The following is a 23,036-nucleotide window of genomic DNA, read 5'->3' on the forward strand; positions in this document are numbered from 1 at the left end:
GTTTGAACCCACAAAGGAAAAAAGGATAAATGTGCAGCCTCCGTTTCCTTTCTGATTGTGTACGTTCGAAGTGGGGGGGTTTCGGAATGGAGGGGTTTCCCCAATAGACTTTTCGGAATAGCGGGTCTTTGAAAAAAAAAGGAAACCCCGCCATTACGATGAATTGAAGTCTATGTTCGGAACAGCGGGGTTTCGGAAAGGCGGGGCTCCAGGCTATAAAGCGGCCGGTGATTTTGTGAACCGCTGCAGGTGCGTGGGTGTGGGAGAGAGAGACATTTGCTTATAGCACTTTGTAGAAGGAGCTTTATAAAGTTCACTCAATTGACCACATCCAATATGGGGGCGACGTCGACGTACGGTCCAGCGCTGATACCTTCAGTTTATTACCGGGAATACTGACTGTAAATTACTGTGTGTGTTTCATGGGTCTGACTGTGAGTCTGTAGTCTGACCCACCGTCACTGCCAGCAGCTCTTCAGAGCGGCTTCATTACGATCACCGTAAATGTTAGAGAATTTCGCACTGGAAAAAAAATGTGCGGCTGATTTAGCCAAGCAAACGCGAACCATGGCTGGCTTGACCGCAGTACAGAACTGGATATGATGGTGATTTCCCCGCTGTTTCTGAAAACATGTACCACAGTCTATGCTACCAACACAGCCTTCACACTCTCCTCTTGTCCCTTCTCTTGCTCCAGTGTCGAATAAGCACACCACCGCCCCCTAACGTAGATGCGTAGCACGGTCGGTCAGATTGGGGGCTGAAGAAGAAGAGAGGCTGCTGACGTCACTCTCCTGTGCCGCTTGGGATTGCGAATTCAAATTGAATTTTGGACCTTTTTTTGCAGGGGGAGGGCTTCAAAACGAAAAAGCATTTTTCTTTGTCTTTGTGTAACAAAATGAGCAGTTTTAAAGAAGAAAATGAAAATGCAATTTGGATGATTTATTATTAATTTTATTTATGAGTCAAAAATGCAGCTCTGACTTTGAAATGAGAAAGCATTTCGGCTAATGCATTTTAATTTTCAAATTGAATTTTGGTACCTATTTGCTGGGCCATCTTTTGAAAATTAAATCTTAAGTGTCCTTTTCCTTATCATTTGAATTAATACATAATAAGCAGTCTTGAAGAAGAAAATGAAAATGCAATTTGGATGATTTATTACTAATTTTATTTATGAGTCAAAAAATGCAGCTACATTCTGAAAATGAAAAAGCATTTCTGTAAATGCATTTTAATTTGAATTATGGTACAAATTTGCTTCCATAAGTTCCTGCTATTGTGCTATTGTTGCCTTATTTCTGCTGGATGTGTGCATAAGTGACTGTTTGCTCTTAAATTCAGCAGTGCTGTGTTTACAGCGTGTTTCTGAAGTATTCACCTTTTAAAGGGGTTATTTCCTCGGCCAAGGAAGTTATGTTTTCACATATGTCTGTTTGTTTGTCAGTTGGTTTGTCAGCAGGATGACACAAAACCTGCTCAGCATAAATCCATGAAGCTTTATTTAATTAACAGGGACTGTTGGGCCTTGCGGAAGGTATGTGCTCAACTGTGTGCCACTCTAATTTGCTAATGATATAGATATACATGTTATGTTTGAATCCAGAAAAGGTAGAATATGTTTTCAGTCACTCATCGTGTTGTTTTAAAGTGTAAGGCTAGTGTTATTAATTTATTTTTTTTTTTTCGTCAACAAATCCAACAACGGGACTGAGATCATGGGATTGACGATGTGAGTTTGTGATGATCCTCTAAGGCGCAGATCTTTTGGGCTCGGGATACATAGTTATAAGTAGTATACATTCATTGTTGAGCTGGCTCTGCTCACGACATTTGTTGACAAAAAGAGACACAGAATATCACCAAACTTATCCTTGTTCATACAGTTCTTTTTGTTGTGGCACTTCAGCCATTGTTATTCAGCAAGTTCAAAACTCTGTTTTGGTTCACATAGAGCCTACTGCCTATTACAGCACTCAGCAACGTCTAAAGTATACATTTTAATCTCTGTACACATTTAGTAAACAGTAACCTCGCATGATGATGAATATGGGGTCTGTTTAGTTTGTTTTGAGTGCCATCACATGCTGCCAGAGTAGAGCAGATTATTTGGGTGTGATAGTGAGTGGTGTTGTGCACAGTAAATGGATACTTACTAATTGGCTCCATAGTCCCCAGTAATCGTCTTATAAGGTCACAGCTCACATGCTCATGTTTTCCCACTGAGTCTGAGGAATGATTACACTTTTAAATATAGACATTCTGCCTGACTCATTTGAGAGGTCTTACAAACAGCCTTATATAACTGTCATTGTTTGTCTTGAAACATGCTCTATGATATCTTTTGTTGCAGCTTGGACAGCCAGTTGGACTGGGACAGAACTTTTTGAATTAATATTTTGAAGAGAAAGAAGGCGTTTGAAGTTGTACATCCTATCTACAGAAATTGTAAACACAGTAATTTTGTAATCTGTTTATTCCAATAGATATGAAAACCAGAACCTTGAAACACAAGATACATCCAAACCAGTTTTACTTTCACCAACTAAGGTAGGATCCTGTCTTGAGAAACAAAATACTTTGAAAGTTCAGTGTATTTCTCCATGTTTTCTTGTTCTGCAGGTGTTATATGTATCAATCTCATTTTGTTGAAGCAAAGAAAAAATCCATTCAACACTGAGATCACTGCAAGTCACACTTTTGAGGGAAAGGACAGTCAGTTATTGGACAAACCTGTGGATCAAACCCAGACACCGTATGAGGGTGAGTTTTCATATAGATATGGCTTGTGCTAAAACAAGATGTATTGTGTGTGTGTCGATTACTTTATCAATGATCTTATGGTATGTCGTGTTTTATGTTTTGAATTGAGTGGACTGCTTGATGGACAATTTGTGAAACCCGGTACATTACGAATCAATGTAAGTCTAGTTGGTATGACATCTAGGTGTGTGGGTCCTTAATGCTTCCGCTGATACAACCTTTCCTGGAAACAGCATGTTGGCATGAACAGTGGTTGCATGGCAGTGGAAAGCTTGTACTGGCTTGTCATTTCAATGTTATGATCTGATTTCATTCCATGTAGTTTTTCAGACAGGCACCTTTACACAAGGGGAAGGTCAACAAATCACAATTCAACGCAGCTCGTTGCTAGTTAATAGTTCTGGTTCAGAAAATTCTAAAATAGCTTATAATTTCCTCAGAGTTCTGTAGTAGAAAAGCGGCAGTATGTGTGCAAGTGTGCTTTCTTTCAGACAATGTGAAATAAGGCAGTGAGCTGGGACCACAATTTTCCCAGGGGCTGTCAAAGTAAGGGGAGGACCAAATACTCAAGGCTGCCACACTGAGCAGAGGATTACACAGAAATACATTCCAAAGCCTTAATCTTTACTGCATGACTTGTGCTAGCTGGAAATATTTCACAGCAGTGATGAAAACAATGTTTGAGTGGCAGAAATGAAAGGATGAGAAGAAATAACTATCAAATACTAACCATTTAGACAAGGCAGAGTAGGTCAAGTGATAACCTTTAACCTATCGCCACAGAAAACTGTACCAGGGTTATGTATATATGTGTGGATGTTGCACACAACACGCTATTAAAATACTTAGATCTTTAAGACTTGATGATAAACGTTAATATTATGAATTGAGGTCGATTGTGAGTCCTCATCACTGGTGTTAGACATAAAAACAGCCTGACTTTACTTGTACAAGACATAATATTTCTAGAGTAGAAATATTATTTATTTCGAAAGAAATGGTACCAGGTTTTATACGTTAGGCTCTACAAGACACTTGAACTTTGTGTCATCTCAGACAGAGAACAAGATGTACGCCTGAAAAAAGGAGTACTGTAGTCCCTGATGTTCAACAGTTGAGTTGACCTTCCCACTAATTAAACTTGTCTAAAGGTAGACTATAAGAGAAAGTGGTAGAACAAGGTTTTTAGAGCCTTAACTTAAGTAACATTTTTACTTCAGTTTGTTAAATTGTAATTGAGTATTTTTACGTTGGGCTGTCCTTTGAGGACAGTTTGTTTGTTCAGTTTGAAAGTTTGAAATCAATCAATAAAGAATTTTTCTTTTTTGAGTAAAATTACATCCCCAGAATTACATAGTGTGCCTGTAAGTCCTCTTATTGCAGTGGTTCTCAACCTAGGGTGTGGGCTCCTCTTTAAGGTCACCAGATAAATCTCCAGGGTCATTTGTTAATTCATTGTTATGGAAAGAGGACCAAAGTAATTGACATGACAATGTGTGAGATATTTAGAGAGGAAATGTCTCTTTGGTGGAACTGCTAACAACTCATAGATATCTGAAACATGACGAGGAGCCACAACTAGACCAGACTTTCCTCTGCTAATAGAAGACTGGAGTCTTATAATACAGGCAGTAAAAATCACCCCAAGAGTTACGTCCCTGACAGAGACACACAGCTGATGGGTTTTGGTTAAAATGGCGATCATGTGTTTATGTTTCTTTCAGGGCATTTACCATCGTCTGACAGCTGCATTTCTTTTGCTACTGAAGTCAAACAAGACCCTAGAGATAGCCTGGTCACCCAGAATGCATCTGTTCCCATGGCAATGCCTGAAAACAGAGCAGCCAGTCCCAGTTCTCACGAGTCATTTGCTGAGACAGATGAGCCAGAAGGTCGGCAAACTAACTCTGCTGCTCCACGTGGCATCCTCAAGCGCTTGTCCACTTCTAGCTCAACAGACTCCCTTATCTCCCGCATGGACCCACAGAGTGCAGTTAGCCTGGATTATCTTACTGAGACCTTGATAGACAGGAAGCAGGTAAGGTTTAGCTCCACTGTTGGTCAGACCAGAGTTGAGTGGCAGGATGGGAAGGAGTTGGGAGAGCACAGTTTGCTGGACAATGACTCCATCGCTCCTTTTAGGCTGGAAAATAATAGTGACCTTGAGAATGCCGTCAGTACCGCTGTTGGCACATGTAGGCCTTTATTCAGACAGAGTCAAGTGGATTCTCAGGAAGGTGAACTCAAGTGCAAAAACGAGGCATACCTTCTAGAGCAAGAAGCTGGCCAACACCAGGTCCTCGGTGGTAAGATTTTTTGTTTTTAAACAATGAGTCAACTAAACAACCATTCAATAATTCACAATAACTAACAATGACATAAAAAATATTCAAAATTATACTGCTTGCGCATGTTCTTGCATGCAATAAATGTGTGCATTTATGTATGACTGCTTATAGAGTATATTAAATATAGAAACAATAGTATTGGGCTCTGCTGCACCTTGCTTTGGTCTGTCACAGAATTCTGAGATCTCATGCCATGTGTGGCTTCTTCATTGGTTTATTATTTGTCTGTGCAATGAAGTGTGGCATTGCTCCCAAAGTATTAGAGTGAGGCTTAAGTGCAGTCTTCATAATCTGCTAACTAAATTTGGTCCACTCAGCCTTAAAGCAACATTTTGTAGAAATAAAAACCTTGCCTGGAAACAGCATGTTGGCATGAGCAGTGGTTGTATGGCAGTGGGAAGCTTGTACTGACTTGACATTTTAAAATATTTTTTATGATCTTAATTCACACCATTTAGTTTGTGTTACAATTTTAGACAAGGCATCGGCATAGTGAGCTGATAACTTTGCAAACAACCAAACATCAAGCAAGTGCAAGTACAGAATACAGGACAATTTAGCAATCCACCTTATATTACTTGCTATTCAACGGCAACAAGTTCAGCTCTGTGTCTGTCTGCAGCATTTTATTTTATTTAAGTCTTAAATTTACTCTTGTCTCTTACCTCTCGCTTGATGCTTTTTTGTGGTTTTATCACATACACTGCATGAAAAGTGGGATTTTCGGCCCCGTAAACGCCCGGAAATCTCCTTAATTTTCGGCAGTCAACGACAATTTACAGGCTGTGAACGTGGCGTTTGTGTGTGCCGAAAATTGTCGGAAACGAACCATGAAGTCAGTGGAGCTCCCGGAGGTGCGAACGCCTCTAATTTGCATATGAATAGCAGCGAAACCACGCCTGGCCATAGAATGTGTGGGCTGGCTTGAATATCCTCACTCAGTATTGGATGAAACCACTACTCATAAACAAGCAAAATCACTCGTGATTGGTCACCCTGGGTCATTATAAATGTAAACCCCAGTGGGAATATATATATATATATTATGTGTATATATTTATATTTATATGATTTATTCATTCATTTATATTTATGGTATCATCAATGACATGAATGAATTTACTGAGGAAAGGAACATTTGCCAGGAAGGAGTTGTTTATTCAAAGAAAGAGTTTTATTAGCACAAACACAAACACACCGCATGTACAAAGCATAATATGCCCACACAACAAACGGGAAGCTCACAAGAGGCCCAAAATCCTACAGCACCGAAGTGTCTGTTTCTGCAGAAGTCTGTGGTGCGCTGCCCTGTACTTCGGAATCGCCTCTCATGTGACTGCAGTGTGGCGCAGAGCTCGGTGAGCTCCCGGCTGCGAAAGGACGGAGGTCGCACAATTCATCCAGACACCCGCCATCTTGTGCCGTCTTCCTCCTCAGACATCAGATCCATGGCGGCGAACTTCGAAAGGTCCACCTCATCCTCAGCTAGCACACTGTCTCGCTTCCAGCAGCTGTAAAAACAATCAATAAAGACGATCAGTACTGCGCATGGATACAACACATATATTATTTGATAGAATAATAATCACATTGACCAAAAACGGACCTAATCTAATAAATCTTACCCTCTTTGTCCTCGATCGACTCTGAGCTGAACTCCTCACAGCGTCCGCCTGCGATGCAAGATCTGGTTGTTTGATGTCCTGCGTACTGTCTCGTAATGTCTTACAGGCAGCTGGAAAACAATTAAAAAGACTGGTATGAATAAAGAAACGCAAGTCACCGTACAATTAAGCGAGGGAGAAAACAGTAACAGTTACTTACACAATGGCGTCATTATCGGCATCGTGTAAATCTGGTCTTGCAGACGTGGCTCCGAGCTAACAGGAGGTCGCGGCCTTGTTATGAGGCGAAGTTAGTCTGTGAAAACAAAATGCTCGCAGCGATAAACCTCCGTGTCCCTCTGCGGCAGCGAAGCTCCGTCCGTCGGCGACATTCTTCGTGGCGACCCGGCAAAGCTTCTCCCGTCCGCGCAGGCCTCCTCTCGACAATGGCCGGGCCGCTAGCCTAGCTCTTGCTAGCTAGCTTAGCTCCTGCTAGCTAGCTTAGCCGAACTTGCTTCGTGTCCATTAAAACACAAACACTTCGACTGCGATGGAGAGTCCAACTCACACACTCACAGCACGTCGTCCGACAACAGTTCACAGTCTGTTAGTGATAAAACACACACTGTCCACTGTTAGCGGCTCGACGCCATTAACTCTCCGCTCCTTCTTCCTCGTCACTCACGCTCCGGTCTACCCGGAAGTGTAAAAACTCTTACAGGTCATGAACTCTCACACGCAATAAGAATTACTTTTCAACTGCTTTTAAAACATTCAGAACCCATGAAATTATAGAAAGACTTTTTTTTTTACATTTTAATATCTTGGTTATCTCAAAATATTTCATGCAAATTTTAACTTCTTAACAACTGGCGTTTTATCTTTAACTTGTTCCCAGGAGAGAGAGAGAGAGAGAGAGAGAGAGAGAGAGAGAGAGAGAGAGAGAGAAAAGAATAAATAATCTTTTTTACATAACATTGGCCATTGCTAATGACATACACAGTAATTAATCTAGCATACTTTCATTAAATAAATCCATTCAAGCTCAAATATAAGGGTCTATAATTAGGCTATACTGAGCCTGATCTATTTATACCAGAGATTTTCTTAAATGAAGTTAACACCTCTTAGAAAAAGGTCACCTGGGGTAAAACTCCCCCTGCAACCCTGATTTGCATTTGTATAGCTCACTGCATTTTCATTTACATGTTAAAGCCTCCCCTAGAATCAGGGGGAGGGGGGTCATTGGGGGACAACTGCCAAGCAAGGCCCACGTCAATTTCCGACAATTTCCGTCAATTTTCAGTGTTGCCTGCAAATTGCCGCGTGTAGCCGCAAACCTGAAATTCCACGTCAATCTACAGTGCCGCATACTGACGAAAATCCCACTTTTCATGCAGTGATATTTAAAAATTATTATGCTGCCATAGGTATTTGTAGAGAAAAAAGACAAGTGGTGCACTCAAAGTTTTGCAGCCATTTAATGCCATTGTCAGTGAGTCAGATTTGCTAACATGTGCATCACTGAGTGTGTTTGTTAAACTAATACTTAGGGGCACCAAAATTGCATGTTTTTTTAAAATCTTATGCATGGTCACTTTTTAAAGGAAATGCCATTCTTCATTGAACAGTGCATGAAGAGTAGATGACTATTTATAATGTGCACTGTTTAGCGGATATAATGTTCTGTACATGAGTAATCAAATAGATGGTTGCTGTCTTTGCAGATGTCTTTGAGCCCTGTCAGTTGGAGTTCTTAAGCCCAGTACGGTCTGGGCTCATTTCTGCTGAGCAGGAGTCAGGACCACCTGTTCACTACACTCAGGCTAACGCAATAGACTGGCCAACAGGACACATCATCCAACACCAGAAACTACCTGAACAAAGCATTGAAAGTTCTGTTGAGGCCACCTCAGATACTAAACCATCAACTAATGGCAGCTCAGAGGGTACATCTTATGCTTTTGCAGCGAAGCCTAGACGAGGAAAACTTGGATTTTCTACAAGTGAGAACATTAAACCTGTTGAGGTACAGAGTACACAGAAAGAAGATGTAAAGATATCTAAACCGAATTTCTGCCGAGGTCCTGCAAATACAACCTTGTATGAATCTACAAGTGTCAAACAAGAAGTTAAACCATCTGTGGTCAGAACACTGCCACTAACAGCATTGCAGAACACTCCCTTTCAAGAAACTGTGACCTCAGTGAAAGCTCAACAAGAGGCAACAGAAGGCAGAGTTGTTCAGCCTCCAGAGAGACTGTCTAATCTGAACACTTCCTGGGAGAGAGAAAAAACTGGTCCCAAAATAATATTTACCAGAGAAGAGGCAGGGCACACTGACATTGCCAAGAGTGAAGCTTCACATCATCCTAAGACTATCTCTGATGTGGTGAGCATAGGCAACAATATCTCACATCAATTGGTAGTGGCAGTTGAAGATACTGCTTTCACATCCCAAGAAAGGAGTTTGTCACCACAGACTGATTGTAGCCTCAATTTATCTAAAGAAGATGGCACATACAGAGCAAATCCAGTCATCCTCTATGATGAGACAGATGACTCTCTAACAGGCTCAGTAACAGAGTCACAGATTTCTGAGCCACTGGATAGTGTCAACACTCCTGTGCCTTCCTCTGTAGCCATCAACACCCAAAAGCAAAAGGGGGATATTCCAGTTTCCTTCCCTTGGAATTCCATTTCCAGTCCTCAAGAGCACAAGCCAGCCAAAATCATTGAGCTGAAACATTTGTGGGAGAAGGAAAATAGAGGAATATACAGGACCCAGGATAATTCCAACAAGCATAAAGCCCCTATCAGTTCAATATTCAGTAACAAAGTGGTTTCCCCTAAGTTTGATCTGAGAACATCCTCAGATGGCAGAGATAAGTTTGAGGGAGAAGCACAAACATCTCTATACAAAACTAAGTCTAATGTTTTGAAATATTTCAAAGTAACAGACAAGGGTTTTGTCTGTCAGAGTTCAGACAGATCACAGCTGAGGAGTTCTGGTAGTACTGTAGATATGCAGTCAACATATCATCAATACCAGGTCAAGGCTGACACAGAAGCTCAAGAAAGGCCCCTCATTCCTAGTAAATCCCAAACTTCAAGATCAAATGACCAGGATGACGAGGTCAGGAGGAGTCCATCTAAGACCTGCCACCCAAGGGTCTTACCTAGAGAATCCTCCAGTCCCAAGAAATCCAGACTGGAATGCTCTCCCTTAAAAACGTTTCCAATAAACATCGACCCGCAAACTAAGGATGCTGAAGCGCATCCTTGGAAGCCAACAGCAGCACCAAGACAGAGGAAGAGTCCCACTCGTGAAGCAATGCAGACAGTGATGACTGACAGTAAACCTAGCAAAGACATCATCTCATGTCCTCTCCCTTTACATCAAGAAGACAAAGCAACTTATTCTGGTTATGATAAAAGTTCAAGCCCCTCTACTTCAACACCATCCAAACAACCCCCAGACAAGAATTTGGGGTCATTCAAACACCTTGTTAGATCATTCGTCCCTCATGATTATCAACACTACCTCGGGCCACAGGAGACATGCTATGTTCCCACTTTTGACCAAGGGAAAGCTGCTGCTGCTGCTGCTGATAATAATGCCCTACACAGACCACAAAATGCCCTTGAAGACTTTGTGCAAAACCAGAATGACAGTCCCACTGAGGGGAATGCTCCAAGGGGCAGTTCTTGGGTTGTGCAAAATAAAGATGGAAACTTCAGCCACAAAACAACAACTACGGCCTGGTCTCTGACTCGGGCAAGTTCAAGCAGTGAGCTTTTGAACTATATCTCCCTGTCTATTTTTTCAATATAATGATAGAGCAGTGGAAATCAGAATGGTGTTTTCATGAAACAAATCACTTCAAATGAACAAATTACCATTATATTAGCTGTAGACATAGACATTCACTATTCGGTTTGATTGAAATCATTCTGCCTAGAAATTCCAACTTAACTGTTTACATGGGAGCTTAATTCAGTGATCTGATAAGATGTGCGTTTACATGGCCCAAAAATATTTAAATCAGAATATTACTTTTTTGACAATCATTTTTATTCTGATTGGGCTGTAATTCTGATAATTAATGGAATATTAGGGTCCATGTAAACACAGCTAGTGAGTCAGCTTGAGAATTAGTATATATTCAATTGTGTTATTTTATTATTATTTGTTTTGTATTCACACAAAACTGGAGAAAAAAAGGTTTATGTTTCAACTTCCCTTTAAAAAGTGGACAGTTTAAAGTTGAATTTTAGTAAATCTGAAATTGTGCAAATCTGCCTTGACTCTATTTTCCAGAGCTGACTTTGTTTCATTTGTGGCAGGTTATGATGAGACTTCTAGTCCTGTTATGTCAACTCTGAAACGATTATCTGCAAGGAGCATGTCCTCTTCCAAAAGTCTGGAAAACCTCACCACACAAACAAGTAGCTCAACTCTTTCTTATTCACATCCTGTACATCTTTATTACAGCTGATGGTCACAAAGCTTTATTGTATTGCCAGTTCATTATTGTGGTATGTAAAAAATGCTGTCTCATGGTGCTATATAACAAACTTCTCCAAGAGTGAATGATGGTTAGCATGTAGTCCTCTCTTTAAATCAGCTTACAACACTTTTCCAACTCATTATCTAGTAATTGTAAGAAATTGAAAGTCATATCTTTCTTCCAGTTTCTTCTCCACCATCAGCCTTGACTCTCTCCAACTCAGAGCAGATGAAAACCAGCATGTCAGTGCCTGTTCTTCAAAAGGAGGAGGTAAATTTACTCTTGACTGACTCTCAAAACTTATAACAAAATATGACATCCAGTTTTAGACATAATGAACTAATACATCTGCCAACTTTTCACATAATAGATCAGTTGATGAAATCCTCTCTGACAGATGACTGTTTTTTTATTCTTCTGTGACAAATATTTTACATTTGTGTTTAACTAACATTCTGGCTCTTATTTTTTCCTCTGATATTTTCAGACAGACAGTGACAGTACTTTTGAGACCAGCCTGGGCTGGAGAAGAAACACAGGCAGCTCCATGTCTGATATAAGTCTCTCCTCGGGAATGGTCTCCATGTCATCTGTATGTCTGCATGCAGCTCAATTGATAGTATATGTTTTGGGTAAAAATCACACTGTTTAATCCTATTAAGTCAGAATATTTTAATCATTGATTATTGGTGGTCATGTTACAACTATCTTTTTGATTAGATTACTTGATTGATTGATTTATTGATTGATTAGTCTACTATTGAAAGTCTAGTAGGCAAATATTTTGAAGGATAAGGCAGTTGATATTTAGCATTTTGGTCAACAATTGAGAGAACCAAACCAACAATGTGACATCTATAGAGCTCCAAGCCCAACTATTTATTTTAACAAGCTTGCTACTTTGGGGAAAATGAATAAAACACAGGTCTGGGTTCAATCATTGTTGGTTTTGGCTTTTATTGAGATTTGATGACCAGAAAAACTTTCAGGGAATACGATCACACTCATCCTTTAATAAGAAAGAAGCTTCATTTGGGATTTTTTGCTTATACCACTTGTGTTAATGGCACTCACCAGAATGAACAAAAAATGATGTAGCAGCCTTCAGCAAAATAATTCAATGAGTGTTTTTTTTCCTACAAATCATTGTAATCATTCTCCCATCACACAAACATTGAGTTAAAACCAGAGAGGTTGATGTTTTCTCTGTTATGTGTTATTGTGAATGAACAGGTCAGTGGCAGCATCAGCAGCATTTACCCTGCATTTATTGGTGACAGTGAAGTCCAAGGAAGCATCCAGTTTGCTGCGAACTACATCCAGAAACTTGGAGAGTTTCACATCTTTGTGGTACACTGCAGGGATCTGGCCGTGGCTGAAACCAAGAAGAACTGCTCTGACCCGTGTGTTCTTGTTATATGACTGTATGATCCAAATGGTGGTAGAACCTTAGTTAGTTTGGTTATTATCCTTTTCGGAATTTCTTTTGTCCATGTCTATGGCAATTGTTTAACAAAAACAACCACAACATTAGGACAATTAACGGCAAAGTGTTTCACGTCATCACCAACAATAAAGAATATCAGGTCTGACAAAGCAGTGACATACTCTGTTGTTGCTGGCCTGCAGTGTTGCTTGACATATTAACAATCTTACTAAGTTTGTTCTTCTTAACTACAGACAGTGAAATGAATGAATGAATCAGAAAGTCCAAATACTCAATACAAATACAAATTAACATTAAAACATAGCCAGTATTCTTCTGTCTGCTCAAAACTGTTAAAGCTTCCACATGAACTACAGTCATTGCGGTCCTTTCCTTTATGACACCTGTGTTTCTATCCCATGACAGTTTTACATCAATTAATGGTCCTAAATATTCATGTTCATTTACTGTATATACATATACAGTCTTGATGGATACATACACATAGTATACCCTGTATGTCCCTCTTCTCGCTCTAAAATCAAAGGTCATTCCCTTAGTTTTGATAATACTTTACTGAAGAAAAGAAGAACTGAACTGAAGAAACTTGCATGACACAAATTAACAAACCCATCTACACATACAATAAACCATATCACCCAGTGATATTTTTGAGATGAAGGTTAGAGGAAGGCCACAGGCAGATCAGGAAAGTCCTTATCAAATAGTGGCTACCTGCTGCCATTTGAAGTCTTTTGAATATTTCACTGTTCAGAAATGTAACTCCCAATTTCTTTTTACAGGTATGTGAAATGTTACCTTCTTCCAGACAAAACAAAGTTAGGGAAGAGAAAAACCACTGTGAAAAAGAAGACACTAAACCCCACCTACAATGAAATACTAAGGGTAAGCATTCCAGATTTAGTCTTTTACAGAGTTATCATCACCTGTATAACATATTTTACAAGCATATTTTTGCCTTCTCCTATTTCCACAGTTTAAAGTCATAATGGAGGTGCTGAAAACTCAGAATTTTAACATCTCGGTATGGCACAATGACACCTTTGGGCGGAACAGTTTCCTGGGCGAGGTGGTCTTGGATTTGTCAGAGTGGGATTTCAGTAACACAGAGATAAATGAATATGCCTTAAAAGCCAGGGTAAAGGCTTAATTTCCATATGCAGCCATTTTGTATTAAAGAAATCTTTTAGCTAGACATGTATTCACCTCAGCTCAATCCTTAAGGTCTCAGCACAAACTTCAACATTGTCTCCCTCACATCTGATGGACAGCAGAGGACAGATGAGAGTTGCCCTGAGATTCCTGCCACAGGCGTCCCATGGTGAGTTGATGACAGCTCATTCTTTATCAATTCTTTCCTTTCAGTTTTGTCTTTGGTCACCTGTCATTATGGTCTTTATCTGTAACTGTTACTTCATCCACAGGTAAGAGACCATCTAGGATGGAGACTGGTGAGGTGCAGATTTGGGTGAAAGACTGCAAGAATCTTCCTCCAGTCAGAGGAGTTATTATTGACTCTTTTGTGAAATGGTAGGATGTCCTGAAACTGTCAGGTTGCTGACTATGGAGACCCCAAGTATTCAATAAATAAAAGTCAAAATATTCCAATAAAGTCAATAAATAATTAAAACATTATGAGCTAATGATTAATAACAAAAATAAAAACTACTTAGAAAAAAATACAGAAGAACACACACAAAACACGTAATATACTTGTGAAATTGTGAAATAAAACCAACTATGGACATTTCAAAAATGAAAATTGCTTGAATAAAACCTCAATGATTTGCAATCAACTTTGAGAGTGTCGGAAAAGGCAGAATGAAACCAGAATGGCCCTTAGTAATGTGTGATAATGTGACGCTATAATGTGCAAAACTCCGCCAAGGCCCAACAGTCCTCTTTAGTTCAATCAAGCCTAATCCAATATCAAACATGATGTATCACTCTAAATTGTTAACAACCCTCAGCTACCTAACCATAATTTAAGTTCAACAGATCTAGGATCTGCATCAAATTGTTCTCACTTGCCTGAATACACCTAATTTGTTTTCACCAAGATAGGTGCATTATTTCCTAAGAAACAAAAGTGTTGAAAACACCTTATCACGCAATGTGAAAGAAGTGTGCGGATGCCGTTTAGCTCAGCTGGTAGAGCAGGCGTGTCATGTACAAAAACTTTGCCCTCGCTGCAGAAGCCCCGGGTTGGAGTCCTGGCCTGGGGCCCTTTAAATAAATACTAAAAAAAAAAAAAAAGTGTGGAATAATTCCTGCACTCCTCTCTTTATCCAGATATGCCTTAAAAGTCAATGGGGTCTATTCTCGGCCGACACCCATCCTCCATCCAAGTTTTGATGAAAGCTGTTCAGTAGATTTTATGTATTCCTGCCAACAAACCAACCAACCAACCAGCAAACAAACAGTTACATGTGAAAGCATAACCTCCTTGGAACAAGTAATAAGATTTCATAATGAATGGTGATGGTAATGAGTTGAGTTTCAAAGATTGTTTTAATAAATTGATTATTTCACTATTTAATAGTTACATTAAAGAATTTGTCTATATTTGGTCATGTGAATATTTATCTATTTATGTCTTAATTGATCACCGTGAATTACCAAATAATAGCCGGGGCGCTTATTTGTTTCAATCACTTAACAGACCAGGCGTTTATTTGGGACAAGGCGGCAATTTGGGACAGGCAGCAATTTGGGACAGGCGTTTGATTCCTCACAAAAACTCTTTTTATTTTTTGCTGCATTGGAGCCATGGCATCATCAATGTCATATTGACTGACAGAAAGCAAGCACAATACGTGAAAAAGGCAAAGAAAAAAAACGTGCAGTGTCAGTGGTCACATCTTCTTCCTTGATTTAAAAAAAAATTAAAAATTAGACCCGGCATTTATTTGGAACCGGCTTTTTATTTATCAAAATATACACCTGCACCCGGCGTTTAAAGGGGACCCTGCAGGCAATTCAAACCCAGCTATTATTTCATATTTTACGGTATTTAGTTTTGAACACATCCATACATGGCTTTTGTAAGCTCTGCCCAAAGAATAAATGCATTTTATCACCTTTATTTCTACTGCAGCACCGTACTTCCTGACACAAGTCGGAAAAGTCGACAGAAGACACGGGTGGTGAAGAGGACAGCCAACCCAATGTTTAACCACACAATGGTGTACGATGGCTTCCGACCAGAAGACCTCAAAGAGGCCTGTGTGGAGATCACAGTCTGGGATCATGACCGACTGAACAACCACTATATTGGGGGTCTGAGGCTTGGGCTAGGGACAGGTGAGATACAACTTTCCTGTAGTAAAGATTCCTTTTTTCCTTTTCATCTTTCACACTTTCCTCCCCTACCTCACTTCCTTTGCCTCACTTCCTTTCTTCTCCTTTCCTCACCACTCATTCATTCTTCTTTGTTTACGATTGGTCACACCGATCTCCGTGTGGAATAGTAGTGTTCAAGCCACGTCAAAATGAACATACATGACTTGGATCGATGAGCAGGGTCATCGGAATGTTTTTCCTGGTTAGCGGACATGGCCGAGGACCCCTCTCCAGACGGGATTCTCAAACCACACCTCCCAAGATGATCCTCACCCGACTGGCCAATAGGAACGTGGCCACGCCCATGACATTATTTTCACAGCGAGAGCAAAATCTTGACACAAGAGCAAAAAACTGCATCGAGAGCAAAGACTTAGGTTTTGAGAGAGAAGAAAAATGTTTTGAGAGAAACACTTTTTTTTGAGAGAGAGAGAAAATGTTTTCACACTGATAGCAAAAAATATATATTTGAGAGTAAAAAAAAGTATTTTGAGAGAGATTTTTTTTTTCTCAGAAATAATTTTAAAAATTTCAAATTTATATTTCTTTATGTTCTATGAGAAAATATTTTATCTCAAAACTTTCTTTAGTCTCAAATATTATTTTTTGCTATCAGTGTGATAACTTTTTCTTTCAAACATTTTTTTTTCTCTCAGATCATTTATTTTATATATTTAGTATAAACATTACAGACAAGATTAAGTCAACATTTTAAGAAAAACAAACCTGAGAGTAACAAGCAAAAGAAGGAGTAAAAGAAACTTTAAAAAAAATGATAATAAAAACAAAACAATAATAATAATAATAATAATAATAATAATAATAATAATAATAATAATATTCATGGTCATAAAATCAATAATGTAAAAATGATAAGTAATAAGATGCACATTCTTGACAGTTAAATTCATCACAAAACACTATTGCATGACATGTCTATTCCTTGAGCCTACATAGATAAATAGGTATATGGGGGAGTGTACAGGTAGCCATCATGATCATTTACTTTCCAATCGTTTCTAAATAAGGAGCCCATATCTTCAAGAAGATATCTAAATTATTATTGATCTTATAAATAAGTTGTTCAAAAGAAGCTATCTTGGTTAGTTCATCTCTCCATTCCATAAAACTGATCCCTTCTTCTGACGTCCAGTGTCTCAAGACTACCCTGTTTCCTGTTGCAAGAGCTAGTTTCACCCATGTGCATATTTGTGTGGATAGGCCAGATTTCCTTGGCAAAATACCCAGAATACATAGAGCTGGCCCCTCCCGGAACTCTACCTTCAGTACTTTATTGATGCACTGGATAACAGCCACCCAGAGGCTATGCACCATCTCACATCTCCAACACTTCTCCCTAAGTCCCAACCTGGACATTTTTGCTGGAGTCCAGTAGTTTCTATTCAATATTCTGAATGAAATAAGCCGTGTCTGCATGTCTCGGGCTATAGTGTACCAGGACCTAATTGTTTCCTCCCAGACCTCTCAGTCAATAGGTGCCCCAAGGTCTTCTCCCCATGCTAGCTTAATACCTCCATAGTTTGGGGGTTGATGTTTTCTAAACATGTCATAAAATCTGGATGTCCCTCTTCTAAGCTTCCAGCCTGATAGCCATAGCTCTTGAATACAAGAGACAGGTGCAAATTTGATCTTTCTATCAGCTGTTGTAATACAGCTCCTTATCTGAAGGAACTTCCAAAAATCTTTGCTGGGGATATCATATTTAGATGTACATTGTTCAAAGGAGATTAAGTGTTTCCTGTCAAATAGATCTTCCAGTAACATTACCCCTGCCTTCACCCAATTTTCCGACATGACCGATTTTTTGTTAATTTTCAATGACTTATTATACGATATTGATGATCCCATCGTGTGGTAATAGTTCAAATGGCACGCCTGGTGTGCCCATATCCAACTTTCTCTAGAAAATGCCAACACAGGGTTTCTGTAGGCTACATCACCTCCTGTCTGGGTGAGGAAAGCTTGCACTGAGAAGGGCTCTATCAACTCTTTCTCTATCGCCACCAAGGCAGGAGCACAGATCTCCAACATATTTGACTTGGATAGCTGACTGAGACTGAAGGCATGGTGATACCAATCTATTCTTGGACATCCTAGACCACTCTCCTCTACTGATGTATATAGTTTCTTTTTGTTAAAAGCAGGCTTCTTCCCCTTTCACAAGAAGCCTCTTATGGCCCTATTTTATATTATATCTAGACAGAAGGGGGAGTAGGAGGTCCAGAGGCAGCATGCTTGTTATAAAATTATAATAATCTGTGGAATTGTAATCATCTTCACTAAACGTATCTTTCCAATAAATGATAAACTTAATTTTGACCAGTTTTGAATATTACTTTCAGTTTTTTGGATAAGGGGCAGTAAATTTGAATTCATTACATCTTTAAATCCTGGGGTAATCATGATCTCCAAGTAGACCAGTCCAGATGGAACAGTCAGAACATGTACAGGAAGCATGAAACTGAAACACATCACAACAACAACAGTCTCATCAACACTTGAGAATTCACTCACATGAGTCTTTGCGCCATCAGCGCTCACCATCCGCAAATGGTACTCATCAAAAAGATCTTCCAGTAACACATCAAACCTCTCAAAAATTCTCAAAAATTGCAAATAGATACTCCCATTACACTCTATCAAAAGCTTTCTCTGCGTCTAGAGAGAAAGCCACAACCGGTTCCATGCTGTTCCTCGTTTGCCATACCAAATGTTATCTGCTGAGGACCGTCCCTTAACAAATCCCACCTGATCAGGGTGGATCAAGGTAGGGAGGCACACTTCTAGTCTTAATAACAATATCTTAGCCAAAATCTTGGTGTACAAGTCAATTAAGGATACTGGTCTATAGCTCCCACAGTGATGTGGGTCTTTGCCCTTCTTATGTATCAATGTTATTATTGCATTCTGCATACTCTCCGACAGGCTTCCTCTCTGGAACGCATCCTGAAAGACAGTAAGAAGTCTCGGGGCATCAGAATATGACTTATAAAAGTCTGTGGGAAATCCATCCCCCCCAGGAGACTTCCCAACTAAGATATTTAATCACTTGTTGAACCTCTCCCAGTGTGATGCATGCCCCCAGCCTCTCTCTAGCCAATTCAGTTAGTGCTGGTAAAGTAGTCCCAGACAGAAAATTTTGAAATTCACCCATATCCCAAGAATCCTGTGATGTGTATAATTTTTGATAAAATAATTGGAAAGCGTTATTTTCTTCTATAGTATCTGTTAGAATGTCCCCTTTCTCATTCTGTATCGCTGAGATCAAAGTTTGAGCTTGCTGTTGTTTCACCTTTTGAGCCAATAATTTCCCTGCCCTTTCCCCCTGTTCATAATACTTTTGCCTACACCTAAACCATGAAAATTCTGCTTATCTCTGCATGATAGTGTTTCATTCAAATTTTGCCTTACTTAAATTAGCCAATAAATTCTGGTCTCCTCTATCTGCATATTCCCTCTCTAGGTCTTTTAATTCTGTTTCTAATTAAGAAAGTTGATCAGATGCCTGCTTTTTTTGAATGTTGTATTAACCTGCCACTTAATGGCTTAAAAGCATCCCATACCACGCCTGGATCATCATCCACTGTGCCCTCATTAATTTCCCAATAATCTAATATTTGTTGACATATAAACTGACATGAATTTTCGTTTTGGGGCTGAGATGTATTCAGTCTCCAACAGGTAGAATGCCCCTTGCTCTCACTCTTAAATCCCAGAGTCATATCTACAGGACCATGATCAGTAACAACAATATTACCAATAGAAGTCTGCTCCACCATTGGTAAGTTGCTTTGATATCAAAAAGTAATCAATCCTAGAATATGATGCATGGGGATTAGAGAAAAAAGTATATTCCCTCTCTTGAGGATGCATGAGCCTCCACATATCAACAAGACCAAGTTCCTCTGAAATAATATCGATAGCTATCTGAGATTTCTGGATATTCCTAGATCTGCCCACGTTGCCGGATCTATCTATTATATTATGCCTTACTTGATTGAAATCGCCTCCAATTATAAAATCAGTATTTCCCATAGTCTGTATTACTGCATGTAGGTTATAGAAAAAATCTGGAGAGTCTGTGTTAGGGGCGTAATGAGCATCTCCTGCCCATTAGGTCAACAATTGCAACCCATCTTCCATCTGTATCCGATTTCTTGTCATTCACTTTAATAGTCACAGTTTTGCGAATCAAAATAATAACCCCACACTTATTGGATGAGAATGTACTGTAAAATATCTGACCAACCCAGTCCCTCTGTAGCTTTTTTGATTCTGTTGTATCTCAATGTGTCTCTTGTAGAAGGGCAATATCCGCCCTCTTTTGTTTAAGATAGATCATAAGTTTTTTCCTTTTTGTGGCTAGGTTAGCTCCCTGTACATTCCAAGTAACCATTTTCAGTGTTCCTGTCATGTTATAGATTGCTCTGTGTTTACAGTGTAAGTTGGCTGTGATGAATAACCAGGGAAATGAGAATGTGCTAAAGAATCATGAAAAAAATAAATGAAAAAAAAAACAATAAAAGATACCGACCATAATAATAAGACAAAAACAACTATCAATATTTTCTTTATCTCAACATTGCTCAATACCCTTTTACCCCCTAAAAGTTCAATAGGCTACCAAACATAGTTGCAATAAATAAAAATAATAATCAATAAAAACGATCATGATGAGAGAGGGGTTTATAGCTGATTCCGTGGTCTGTCTAGGGACCATGGTCTCTGGAACGGACCAGTGGTCACTTCCACTAGGGGCGCTAAAGACACTGGTCGCTACCAGTGGCACAGTGACCAGCTGCTCTGACAGCCCTTCCAGAAAAATGCAGAGTTTTTTTGTGATTGTTGCGGGCAAAAATCCTTGAATATGTGGCACGTTTTCTTAAGAATTGCGGGAACTTGCAAAAATTGCGGGAACTTGCAAAAACTGCGGTTTGATGAAAAAGAGAAAAAAAAGTGATTCCCCCAACACCCTGTTCTCACTAGGCTACTACCCTAATGTAAAGAGTCATTGCTTATTACTTCCTATGATAAGCAAGCATATTACATCACAGAAAGTGCTGGGAATATTTAAGTGCTCATCTTGTTTTATTTCAGACCTTAATAAACACATGGCTCAAACTTACAAAACATTGACGAGTCAAACAAGTTCTGTAGCTTTACAAAAGGAATATGCTACAACTTCTGTAAAAATGAATAAAAAAAATATAAAAAAATAAAATGTGTGCTTCCAGTTTTACAGGGGTAGCTATACAAAACAAACATCTTCTGTTTAAAGAAGTGCTTCCAATGCACAAAGTGCAATCTCTTACTGTAACGTAAATTTACATACTACTAATATACTTACAACTGTAAGGTTTTTGGAACTAGTATGATTTTTTGTTGGCAAATGAGACTGATTTACGGGCCTCATCATGGCTTCATCGCAGGGTTTGCAGTAAACGCAACATTTTTCAACTTTCTGCTAAGATATATGTGACTTTTTTGCAACGAAAATGCGGGGAGTATGAAATCATGCAAGCCCCGCATATTTTGCGTGGAAATCGGCAATTTATGTGGTGAAAGTGCGGCGTATTTGAAAAAATGCAAAATATGCAGACTTTGGCTGATTATGCATTGAATTATGCAATCGAATAACCAAGTTTTTCTGGAGGGACTGCTCTGTGATCTGTTCTGTTATTTGGACCAGTTGAGTGATCTGTGGAGTGTTTGTTTGTTTGTATTTATTTTTAATAAAACTTTTCCCTTTTCTCACTGTGTTAGCAGAATAGCCCAAATGTGAGAAGCCATAATCGTTTGTCTATCCAATGTTATTGATAACTATTTTTAATAGAAATCATAATAAAAATGATTAAATTATTATTATTAGTCGTAGTTGTATGAGTAGAACTATCGATTGTGCAGGTCCGTGTCTTCCTGACTGGTTTAAACTTTACTAATGTGTTGCATTTTAAAAGCTTGTCACATTACCCTTTGTATCAAATCTTGATCTAGAAACTAATATCAAATAAATGTAGTGGAGGAAAAAATGTAGAGTTGAGTGACAAAGCAACATTAAATAGAAATACAAAAATGTAGAAAAAAGTAGCCTACAGTACAGTAACAAAAGTAACACTCGAATCTTCTTGATTGATCCAGCACCTGATCACTCGATGATTGTTCCAAGGATTTTCTCTGCATAAAATCTGGAAAAACCCTCTAATCTCACCAGGATGTCAATTGTGCCCTGCATAACAGAAACCACTTCAGTAGGAAAACAATAAAACATCAGTTATTTGAGACGTACAAGATGGCTCAATTCTAAAAAGAGTCTGATCGGGTAAGAATATAGATAGATAAATAGATAGATAGATAGAATTACTTTAATGATCCCAGACTGGGAAATTATTTTGTTACAGCAGTAGTGGGTCAGCAAATAAAACACTTTGTACATAACATAAATAGAATCCAATATATACATAGTGTATATATACAGTGCACAGTGTGCTATAAACAATAAACAATAATAATATATACAACAAAACAAAATATGCAAAATATACTATAACAATAATAATATATACAACAAAACAGTAGAGAGACCAGAGTTCTCTGTCAGGCAGAGGTGAGAGAGTTGTTGTATAAAGTGATGGATTGTGGCAGGAAAGATTTCCTGTATCTATTGCTACGACAGCGAAGCTGAAGCAGCCTTCCGGAGAAGGTGCTCCGCTGTCTGACCAGTGTGAGTTGGAGAGGGTGGAGAGGATTATCCATGATGGATAACAGTTTTTTCAGTGTCCTCCTCTCCACCACAGCCTCCAGAGTGTCCTGTTTGCAGCCAATCACAGAGCCAGCCTTCCTGATCAGTTTGTTGAGTCTGTTGGTGTCGCTGGCTCCAATGCTGCTTGCCCAACAAACCACAGCAAAGAAAAGTACACTGGCCACCACAGACTGATAAAAGATCTCCAACATCTTGCTGCACACGTTGAAGGATCTCAGCTTCCTCAGGAAGTAAAGTCTG

At 39.2% G+C, this 23,036-nt stretch overlaps 1 protein-coding gene across 9 annotated transcripts in view; it reads left to right on the forward strand.

Moving 5' to 3' along the window:
* sytl2a (synaptotagmin-like 2a) overlaps positions 1 to 23,036 on the forward strand; it is a 43,966-nt gene that overhangs the window by 9,260 nt on the left and 11,670 nt on the right. For 2 of the 9 annotated variants that reach the window (XM_030438574.1, XM_030438575.1), the window contains 13 exons: positions 2,487 to 2,550; positions 2,655 to 2,763; positions 4,488 to 5,069; positions 8,443 to 10,506; positions 11,063 to 11,164; positions 11,411 to 11,496; positions 11,714 to 11,818; positions 12,460 to 12,629; positions 13,456 to 13,558; positions 13,650 to 13,811; positions 13,898 to 13,994; positions 14,098 to 14,203; positions 15,771 to 15,976. In XM_030438574.1, the coding sequence (XP_030294434.1) occupies positions 2,487 to 2,550; positions 2,655 to 2,763; positions 4,488 to 5,069; positions 8,443 to 10,506; positions 11,063 to 11,164; positions 11,411 to 11,496; positions 11,714 to 11,818; positions 12,460 to 12,629; positions 13,456 to 13,558; positions 13,650 to 13,811; positions 13,898 to 13,994; positions 14,098 to 14,203; positions 15,771 to 15,976 (3,956 nt within the window). Of the gene's footprint in view, positions 1 to 1,703; positions 1,733 to 2,486; positions 2,551 to 2,654; positions 2,764 to 4,487; positions 5,070 to 8,442; positions 10,507 to 10,560; positions 11,165 to 11,410; positions 11,497 to 11,713; positions 11,859 to 12,459; positions 12,630 to 13,455; positions 13,559 to 13,649; positions 13,812 to 13,897; positions 13,995 to 14,097; positions 14,204 to 15,770; positions 15,977 to 23,036 lie in introns of those variants that run through there. The other 7 variants (XM_030438576.1, XR_003986496.1, XM_030438577.1 and 4 more) reach the window with 7 other exon arrangements.

This window comes from Sparus aurata, chromosome 13 (genome assembly GCF_900880675.1).
Source record: "Sparus aurata chromosome 13, fSpaAur1.1, whole genome shotgun sequence".
Classification (NCBI taxonomy): Eukaryota; Metazoa; Chordata; class Actinopteri; order Spariformes; family Sparidae; genus Sparus; species Sparus aurata.